This window comes from Schistocerca americana, chromosome 6 (genome assembly GCF_021461395.2).
Source record: "Schistocerca americana isolate TAMUIC-IGC-003095 chromosome 6, iqSchAmer2.1, whole genome shotgun sequence".
NCBI lineage: Eukaryota > Metazoa > Arthropoda > Insecta > Orthoptera > Acrididae > Schistocerca > Schistocerca americana.
The window spans coordinates 68,444,232-68,454,975 of NC_060124.1; the positions used below are offsets into that span (position 1 = coordinate 68,444,232).

The window sequence follows — 10,744 nt, forward strand, 5'->3', positions numbered from 1 at the left end:
AGATATGGGGGGGGGGGGGGGGGGGAGCAGAGGAGGTTATGCACTGAGAGATGGAGGAGGAGGAGATGTACAGAGAGAGAGGGGAAATGACAAGATGAGTGGAGAGAAGCGAGAAAGGAATTATTTCGGATTCATATGGAATTCCTATACATATTTAGCAATTGTGGAGCATTGCCAGGTTCGCTATTAGCTACATAAAAATTAAAGATATCAACACAAAACTTTATTTACATATAATACCTTTCACTGTTTTCCAATGTACACACTACAGCTGTCAAGTCATGTATTGTAACATGGGACCAACTTTTCAACTTCCATGTTGCATTCCTCTACTGCCAAAGATTTGTGCCAAAGTCTCACTGTTTGTTTGAGGTCTTCATCATTTGTGAACTGTTTTTCACTCACAAATTCTTTGAGTTTGGAGAATAAGTGTAAATCACTTGGTACCAAATCAGAGCTGTAAGGAGGATGCCCAAAAATTGCCACTCAAGACTTTAAGTTCTTGCTGTGTTTGAGCTGACGCATGAGGCTGCGCATTGTCTTGAATCAAAACTACCTTTGCTGACAACATTCCATGTCACTGAAGACTCGTTTAGTGTGCTGTCGCCATAAATAGTTTTCATTTGCCAAAATATTTCTATAGGCCAAAACTTTTGTGCGTTCCGACAACAAATGACTCCATACATTTCACATTTGGTGGGAGTTTCAGTTTACAGTGCCAATTCGAAAGGTTGCAGAACACAGAGGTGTGACTGCTTGGCAACAAAATTTAGCTCACACTGAGACATGGGAGGAAGCTAACTTGCACACCTGCGATCATGGAGGTAGCACTGGTTGTGGTTCACAATTGTTCTTCACTTTCTGGATAACCCTCATACATCCTGTACAGGAACCACAAGGCAATTAGAAGAGTCGAAGGACATGAGACAGAAGCAGTTGTTGGGGAGGAGTATTATTCAGTCTGCATGTTGAGCAAGCAGTAAAACAAACTAAGGAGAAATTTGTAACAAGAATCACAGGTAATGGTGAAGAAATTAGAACTTTGATGTTTAACGATTCTGAAATTTGGTCAGAGACAGGAAAGGACTTGGAAGAACAGTTGAATGGGAAAGATAATGTATTCAAAAGAGGTCAGAAGTTGAACATCGACTAAAGTAAGAAAAGGGCAGATGGGTGATAGTAAGCAAAATGTTTCTGAAAAACAGAAATTTGTTGTCATTAAATATAAAGTCCTTCTCAAGGAAGATGTGAAATGTAGCTATGTACAAAAGTGAAGCGAGGACAGTAAACATTTCATACAAGAAGAGACTAGAGGGTTTTGAAATGGGGTGCCAAGAGGAATAGTGAGTATTGAACATATAGATCAGGCAACTAATAAAGAGACACGGAATAAAATCGGGGACAAAAGATCTTTATGGCAAAACTTGAATACAGGAACTTGATAGGGCACTTACTGAGGAATTAATAATGGAAGGGGGTTGGGTGGTGGCGGGAGAGGTGAAAGTTGTAGAAGGAGGCCAAGACATGACTACAATAAGCAGATTCAAATGGATGCAGGTTGCAGTAATTATGAAGAGATGAACAGATACAGATTAGAACACCATGGACGGCTGCATCAAAACCAGTATTCAGACTGAAGACCTGGACAACAATGGACATACAAAGCTGATTTGTTAAGCTCTCTGGCTAATTTAATACAGTGGCCTGGTTTGTTAAGTTTCTAACAAAATGGCACTCTTAGACAAGATATCTGAGAGATTTTGTGCTGCCAAAGGACCTCAACATGCTATACCAGGCAATGAGGGTAGCTATTGAAATGATATGACTGAAAACATCTCCAGTGGTCTTTCATTCTTGTTTTGACCCCATGCTACATCAAGCAGTGGTTGGCTGGATGTGGTTGTACGCTATAGTATAAAACCATAAGATAATTTTATTTTCTTTGTACTGCAGATACACTTTGCAACAGTGGAGTGCAGCAGAACGGGTAGCTTCTTCTTTTAGTTATTGGACACTAAATACTTCATAGAGTTTGGAAACCGAAGTTTCATATAGTGCCTCAATTTGCTGTTACAAATATATATGTCATTTTCGTAACATTGGATATGATTCATTTACTGTTGGATGCATTATTTAATGCTTCAGTTCTCCAAAGGCATAACAGCTACACACAGAAAGTTGCCAAAAGTAATTGCTCTCAATTGGAAATCACTGTGAAGTACATACTTGCTCCTCCCACACTGACTCACTCCAGTGAACTACGGAGTCTTTCAGCAATGGCAATAATCAGTGGAATTATTGATAAAATCTTTGACTTTGTTGCTCTTTTAAAATGTGAATTTTTTCTTAATCACACTATATGTTCTGACTACTGCTATTATCAGACAAAATTTGTGGAAAATCACAAAACAGTTCATACTGCAGCATACAGTTCATTTGTATATGATATCTAAGTGCAGTGATTTGGGATTTTGTTATTCCATGTACTTAAAATCAGAAGTGTGCTGTTCAACACAAATCGTGTGAACTGAATGTCTTTACTTGATGATACTACCATAATTTGATTTGAAATGTTTCACAACTTCACATCACAAATTACGTGAAAATATTTGTGTGGAATAAGTAGAGACTGTAGCTGTACATATTGTGTGCACTCAACTAACCAATGTCTCGTGGAGGTTGCATGTCATGGAATAGAGTAGTGTTTGTAATTGTGGAATGACCAACACTCATGAAAAAATTAGTTAAACAGTTGATGACTTAAAATGTGTGCACAATAAATTTATCTGATGATGCTGCTGCACTAACACCTAGCTTCAGTCTGTCAGTGTTATTGGTAATTTACGTTAATGCCTAGTCCTGTTTCTTCAGTTTATATCAGTGTGTGCCTTTAGTGTAGTAGTAGTAAACTTTAGTAGTAATGGATTGATAGCTTTAAAATTAAAGTTGTCGATGTGTAATTTTCTGTATATGGATACCTTTTACAAACTGAGGATTTTGTGTTTGGATCTTTGTGTAATTAATAATAAGTTGAACTGAACAATGTTTGAATTCCTGGACTTCACTGAGTGTACTTCACATACTTCGAGAAAGGTTTTTGCAGGTATATCATTCATAAAAATAGCCCATACTCACTGATTGCTCATCATGTCTTACTACAGGGTTGGTTAAACTTTTTGAAGTAACTTGGTAAGGTGTATTAGTAATAAACAGATAAGTGGAAGTGCATTTGGAACAAGATGCATGGTCTAGGTGTAAAGGTAATAGGGGCAGTGTTGCTGACTATTTTTTGTTTGCCAGCAAAACTTGGAACACATTATGATATGTGTTTATAAACCGTTATGAATTATAATTTCTCACTCCACAGCGCCAAATTTGAAAGGACGGCCAAGAAGAAAACGAAAAAAGCGCAGCCTGTCACCCGGTGGCTCCGAATCAAATGAGTCGGAGTCATCACTGTCCACCGTATCATCCTCAGCAACAAGGGTATGTAGCAGATACGTATCTGTCATCCTGTTAAGTAATAACTTAACAAGAGAAACCACATCTATGGAGGTTCACATTGAAATAGGTGCAGCAAGTTGCCCATTTTTGAAACCAAGTATTCAAAAAGAAGGTTATTGGACCTGTTTGGAACAAGAACTAGAGTTCAAGTAGTATCTCTACCTATCCAGTTCAGATTCAGTCCAAATAATTGTTGCAATGTGAACATGTACACCTTGTTAAATGTCTGTAATCCATTCAGAAACATGTTGCTTCCATATATATAATTTCTGCGTGACCTGATGACATGATCAGTTGTCTGGGTGGCCTGCTATGTACGGAACGTTGTTCACCAGTGAGCTTTACAGAGTCACAGCTTAGCTAATTCAACCACACCACAGTGTTTGTAATAGATAGCCAAATGTCTTGGTAAGGTGCCATGACAGATACTTGGAGAAATAAAATTTATAATGAAGTAATTTCGAAAGTTTACAGAGATTAAAAAACATACAAATATTTGACAGCAACATATAAGACGAGTAGTATATGATGATGGTGTGATGAAAGAAAAGCTGAAGGAAGTTTGACAAGTCACATTTTTTTTGCCCTATTCATTAGTTATGCTCCTCCTCGTCGTCCTCATCCTCCTCTGTGAATCGTGAAAGTAAGTAGAGCAAAAGAGCCATCAGTATAGGATTCTTTGTGATTATGATTAAGAGCTTGTTTCACTACATTAGTATTACTTGCAGATAGTGTAACTTACCTTCTGTTTCTTTGTAGTGTGTGAGGTGGTGCAGTAGTTGGAGGAACAGGGTTCAAATCGCTGTTTCACTATACAGATTTTGATACTCCATGGTTTTCCTGAAAGACTTACTGTGTGTTCCGGGCTGGCACTTTTGGAAAGAACTTGTCTAGTTTCCCTCCACAGTCAAATTTCTCTCCGCTGCTAATGACATCATCATCAATGGGACATTAAATAAGATCTTTCTTCCTTTTATTACTTTGATGTTACTTGGTCGCCATTTCTCTAAATGCAAGAAGGTCATATGATATAAAAGTTTTTAAATCTCCTATGTTTCATCATGAAGTGTAGATAATTTGGATGTCAAATGTTACTAATGATCATTTTATTCCATTGATTGATTTGATTGTGTACGCTAGCCAAGTTAGGTTTTTCGTGTGTGCTCTCACATTGAACTTGTTGTGTTTGTTGATCTATTTACAAACAGCTTGAGATTTCGTTAGTGGAGTTTGTAACTGACATTAGATTTTCTAGTCTGGCAATCAGTTATAGTTTAACAGCTTCCACATACATTGACCCTGGAGTGGCATATAATGTTGTGTTTCTACATTGTGTCATTTATGTTCTCATCATTATGTGTTGTTGTCACCCAGTAAGATTTAATTCAAACTGTTTTCAGTCCATGACAGAGGATCCTGAGGTTTTCGGTTGTTGTTTTTGCAATTAGTATGTTGTAATAAACAATACAGTAAATATTTACTTAAGTAGAGATGGCTAAGTATAATAGTCCATCACCCCATTTCATTCACGTTACTTTGATAAGGGCAACGGTGGTTGTTTGATATTTCTGAAAACCCAATTAATTAGTGTCAAGTATTTCATTTGTCCTTTCTGATTTGGTTAATTGATTATTCATTGTGTAGATGATTGCCTTTGACAGCACTGAAAGAACAGATGTTGATTTGTAATCAAAGGGGTGATGCAGAGTATCTTTCTTTTATAGGTGTGTGGGTATGGAATTAATACTTACTTAAAAAGTAGAAGGGACAGTAAGGAATCCAGTGTGAAATCTACAACACAAAACTACTTAACTGTGGCCCATGAAAATTGGATTAGTGGATTGATAATGACAATGGTTCATTTTGTTTGGTATCAAGTAAAAAATGTTTGCAGAGGTTGGTGTAGACCAGGTGACAGGAAAAAGACTTCGGGGTAGTAGACACTCAAATGATTTGTACCAACATTCAGTAGTTGGAGTATTTTGGTATGAACTATTTTTTAAAATATAAAATACATGTAAGTCACTTGAAACTGTATTTAATTATCCCAGTGCGTTTCCTGCTTTGTTTCAGCTGTTAATTAACACTGAATGTGTCTGTGTAACCATGTTTGCTGTATGATTTTCTGCCCATGTGCTGACTGGGAGGTGATTTTGTTGCAGGGGCGGCCTGGTGTGAGGAATGGGATAGCAGACCCTGGCCGCGCGCTGGCTGTGACGAGGCGCAGCGGCCGCCTGGCCTCATCGCCTGAGGAGCGGGACTTCCTTGCCAAGCTGCACAGCTTCATGAGGATGCGCGACACTCCCATCTCCAGGGTGCCCCACCTCGGCTTCAAGGAGAGTGAGTCTACTTACTTCCTGATAGAAATACCTGCAGAAAGCGTATTACACTGGATTATGACATACTATTTTTGTGCCAGAACTTATAGAAAAGGAAGAAAGAAACAAAGACTACTTATAAAATAGATGTGGCTTGTAGCTTCTGTACTAGGGAAGGCTGTGAATCTGCTACCAATGTCGTCAGTTTTTGAGTGCTGGAGAATCTTGCCAATTTTTTGGTCCTCCACAATTACATCACAAAACACTTGTTTTTGGCAGTTTTATGTGCTGCACATGTTTGAAGAATCATCAAAATGCCACTAGTGTTAAAAAGTAACTTGCAAAAAACAAATGTTAGCAAGCAAGAAACTTGTTAAAAGCTAAAAATAATGACACACATTTTGCGTCCTTATCTCTTCTAAATGATTGTTAAACTATCACTCAGTGGCGGCTCATATGTGGACTGTATTCTTGTGCCATCTAGCATTTAGAAACATAGCGTGCTTTTTCTACAGTGGATAGAATTGCCAGTGCCAGAAACAAAAAGAAGGATATATAACTCTATCAAAACATTCCTATTAAATCTTGATTAATGTCACATCAAAGGATAATTGAGATTCAGAGACATGGATTTGTGAGTGAAGTTCCATCCCTGATTCCCCATTGTTGTGAGCAGTGGATGTGAAAATTGTATGGAGTTGGTAGTCCTACCATAGACTGAGCCAGTTAAGCCGCCTAGAAGCCCATTGGAGCTATATTCCATAGATGTAATGCACTCCAAACATCTGCCACAAGAAGCTATCTTGCATTTAAAATTAAAATTTAAAATTAATTATCATCTGTTTGGAAAACAACTCTTGATATCAACAGTTCCAAAAACATTGACTATCAGTGCTCAAATATGTTTGGAAAATATTTGACATGCTTCCTGATAGTTGAAATCCTGTAGTACATTGGTAAGAAATATATTTTAATATATGTTTTGTGGCAGTTCCATTTCGTGGGCTTTAACTACGTGCCACTCTTGCTATGGGTTATCGCACATGATCCACAGAAGGTACAGTGCCATATCAGAAATTTTGTAGAGCTGCATCATAGGAAGATCATTAAATCTTACCTGGCACATGTTATTTGAAAATAAAAGAAACACACATTTTAATGAAAAATTAAACTAAAGTACTCTTAAATGACTTTTTTTAAAAAATTCGTTGCACGTTACAGATTAGTACAACATTTTTCAAATTTGTCTGCTTGTTTTTGGTATGATGAACTTTCTGAAAGAATGATATCAAATTCTGAAGATTGATGTTATATAATTTGAATATATATTGTATGGTTTACTGTAGCTAACAGGATTTTTTGCTGTGTATCCATGATGTTAACTTCCAGAATTTTAAAAGACAAACTAACTTTCTAGTATGCTGTGGTTTTAGTGCAGTTGCCCTCTTAACTCAAGTGAAATATTTCTCTTTTAATACAACAATTGATTAATATGGACATCGCTCTTCTAGCAGCTAGCTGAAAATATGTTGCAGTAAAAAATACAAATTTCTCGTATCAGTTTATACCTACTCTATAAGGAAATGAATGTATGGAAGAAACAGTGTTTGGGAGTGCAAAGTGTGAATACCTTCAATAGTTTTGAAATAACAGTTTGCTCAGGGTGAAGATTATTAAGTGTTACTAGCAGTCTAATGAAACAGTATCATCATTAAAGAGAGTTCTCTAGACTTAATTTCTTGAAAGTAATATGCAGACCTGTGATGACAAAATAGTCAGTTCGTCTACCTCTACATCTACATGGATACTCTGCAAATCACATTTAAGTACCTGGCAGAGGGTTCATCGAACCACCTTCACAATTCTCTATTATTCCAATCTTGTATAGCGTGCAGAAAGAATGAACACCTGTATCTTTCCGTACGAGCTCTGATTTCCCTTATTTTATCTTGGTGATCGTTCCTCCCTATGTAGGTCGGTGTCAACAAAATATTTTCCCATTCGGAGGAGAAAGTTGGTGATTGGAATTTCATGAGAAGATTCTGTCACAATGAAAAACGCCTTTCTTTTAATGATATCCAGCCCAAATCCTGTATCATTTCTGTGACACTCTCTCCCATATTTTGTGATAATACAAAACGTGCTGCCTTTCTTTGAACTTTTTCGATGTACTCTATCAGTCCCATCTGGTGAGGATCCCACACATCTTTTCATATAAATCCTTCAGTCATTGATGAAGTCCTTGTAACATAATGACACATTAAGGCAGTCTGATTATCTTGCAGTGAAATGTATTGATTTTGAACTCTTTATATTGCTCCAGACACACACAAACTTGGCTTGAAAAGTTTGTCTTTCAAAATGGAGAAGTTACAATGGGCCACCAATTACTGCTCTGGAAATAGTTCACCACTTTTAATTTGCTTGATGGGGGACTGAAACATATTTGTGAAATGAATACTTATGGAGTGTTTTGTGTTTTCCTGACAAAAATTGATATTGGCATTTGTGCTTCATATTGTTGAGTTTTTAAGAAGGGAAACAGTCTGATCAGAGGATGATTGTTATCATGGGTATGTATATTTATTTCTAATCATTTCCAATTTTACGTGTCCATGTAGTAATGTTAATTTAAAACGTACCATTTGCTCCACAAAATGCAAATATTGTTTCATAAGATTGCTTTTTCTTTCAGTTGATCTCTTTGCATTCTTCACTAAAGTCCAGAAACTGGGAGGCTATAATGCTGTAACTGCCAACAAGATGTGGAAGCCAATCTACGATGAATTAGGTGGTGACCAAGGCAACACAAGTGCAGCCACTTACACGAGGAGACATTACGAGAGGTGCGTCTTGAATAATCCTTCTGAGTGTCCTGTGACAACATAGATGCGTGTGTTCACAGCTGGACTAAAATTTGCTATTACTTTATTTCATTTGCAGGTTATTGTTGCCTTATGAGAAAAGTGTGAAAGAAATTCCAAGCAAACAGGCCAGTAACCGACAACTTGTTAAACTTAAAGCTATAAAACCAGCTGAGAAGAAGGAAGTGACTATTGTACAAAGCAAGCAGACTGACACGAAGGTTAGTAACTCAGAATTTACCACTTTTCAGTCCACCTTCTATTTTAAGCCTGAACCATTCCTCTTTTACTATCAGATATACACCACGTAAATGATAATAAAAGACGGAGAATTTTGTACAGCTTCCCTAGTGTTGAAAAGTGTGCTGCTTGTGGTACTTATTTAGAAAGTTTAAAATGAAGACACATGGCTGTTGCTTTTTTGCACTCATTTGAAGTGGTCAGGTGGACTGAAGGGTAAGAGTAGGGAAAAATGATGTGTATATGTGGCAGTTCATCTTCTTTGATAGAAAATTTCTGAAAGTGTGCTGGCAAAATGAAAGTCTATGAAGCTCATGCATACTCTACACTGGCAGTGAAGATAATTTATTTCCTGGGTTATGAATTGTAATATAGATGCAGAAGCTAGTTCTGATTTGAGACAGTTAACTCAATTATCATCTGTTGGAACTTATACCTATGCATGCCCCCCTTACTGCCTCTGATGTTTTACACAGTACCACATTCATGCAAACCACTCGATGAAGAATTTACTGTAGGCTCCCTGTGTAACGCTCATTAGGAAAGGATACACAGAGCTGGATACTTTTGGAGGTGCAGATTCATGACCACAGACAGTTTCTTTGAGTAGGAAGAAAGTATGACATGAGCTAGTTAGGCTGTAGTGTGGACAAGTCTGCTGAAACACAGCCTGTATTTTCACCATAATTATGATGAGCTAGTACATTGTCACTGTGAAGCAGGATCCCATACGGAGCTAATTTTAGAGTAACCTCTGTAGCCTGATTCCAGAATGTGAGCTGGGAGTTATTGTCTTTGCCTCACCCAAATTCTGTTAACGATGTGACCAGTTGCCATGAAGAATATATGTGCCATCTCTCTCTCTCTCTTCATTCTTCTCAAGTGGACTGCTTCTGTTAAAACATGAAATTGTGACAGCCATTTTGACTGCATTTGAGCACCCAGAATCAAGTTTTTCTAATATTTGCTGGTGCAATTCAGCAAGTTGAGTTTTTTGCTCAAGGGTAACTGCAGATTGTTTTTGCACGAAGATTGTGTTCCATGATTTTATAAGCTGCTGGCAGGCCAATCCCAAGAATGCACTCAATTTATTGACAATTACAGCAAAGAGCCCTCTTCAACCATCGTTCCAACTCCAGCTACACCCGTTACTGGCCATGAGGAATGACTTATGCCTTAAAGAGAGTTTCATGTGTGAATGTGTTAAACTCATGGAATAATGTTGCTTTGAAAGATGAGTAACTATCAAATGGCTGCTGCGAGCAGTCCAAGCACCAATTAGCATATAAGTCTACCCTAAAATTATATTAAAAAACTCGTGGGGAAAATGCTTCTATTTCCACTCAATTTCTTCTACATTATAACAGGCTCCTATGAAAGACATCCCTGTTGGCTAAGCTTGTTGGAATTTTTAACTACTTTCTAGAAGTGGGTGTTGCTAAAGACCAAGTTTCTTTGAAATGAAACTATCAACAACAACCTAGGATGTCCAAAAATCTTCACAGTGATGCTCATATAATCCTGATATGTTGTTTGGACAAAAGTGGAACTGTAACTCTGGTCTTTATGGTTCATAATTGGATTATTGGAAGGAGAAGTTATAAAGGAAGATAAAACCAAAAGACTGACACACTAGACTGTGTGTGCGCTTTCACTGGAATTGTGCTTTACCTCTGAGAACAGGTGTCAAAATGTTGAAAGCACACAAATTTAAATTTAAATTAATTCAATACTAATTTAATGTCAAGTGATACCTCCCTCATCTCTTACTATAAAATTTGTATCAGTGAAAAGGAATGCTTATCAGATGAGAGACTT

At 37.4% G+C, this 10,744-nt stretch overlaps 1 protein-coding gene across 1 annotated transcript in view; it reads left to right on the forward strand.

Annotated features, from left to right (window-relative positions):
• LOC124619968 (AT-rich interactive domain-containing protein 5B-like) overlaps positions 1-10,744 on the forward strand; it is a 63,274-nt gene that overhangs the window by 46,379 nt on the left and 6,151 nt on the right. The window contains exons 4-7 of the mRNA XM_047146630.1: positions 3,368-3,486; positions 5,667-5,844; positions 8,518-8,668; positions 8,766-8,907. Coding sequence (XP_047002586.1) covers positions 3,368-3,486; positions 5,667-5,844; positions 8,518-8,668; positions 8,766-8,907 — 590 coding nt within the window. The remainder of the gene's footprint in view (positions 1-3,367; positions 3,487-5,666; positions 5,845-8,517; positions 8,669-8,765; positions 8,908-10,744) is intronic.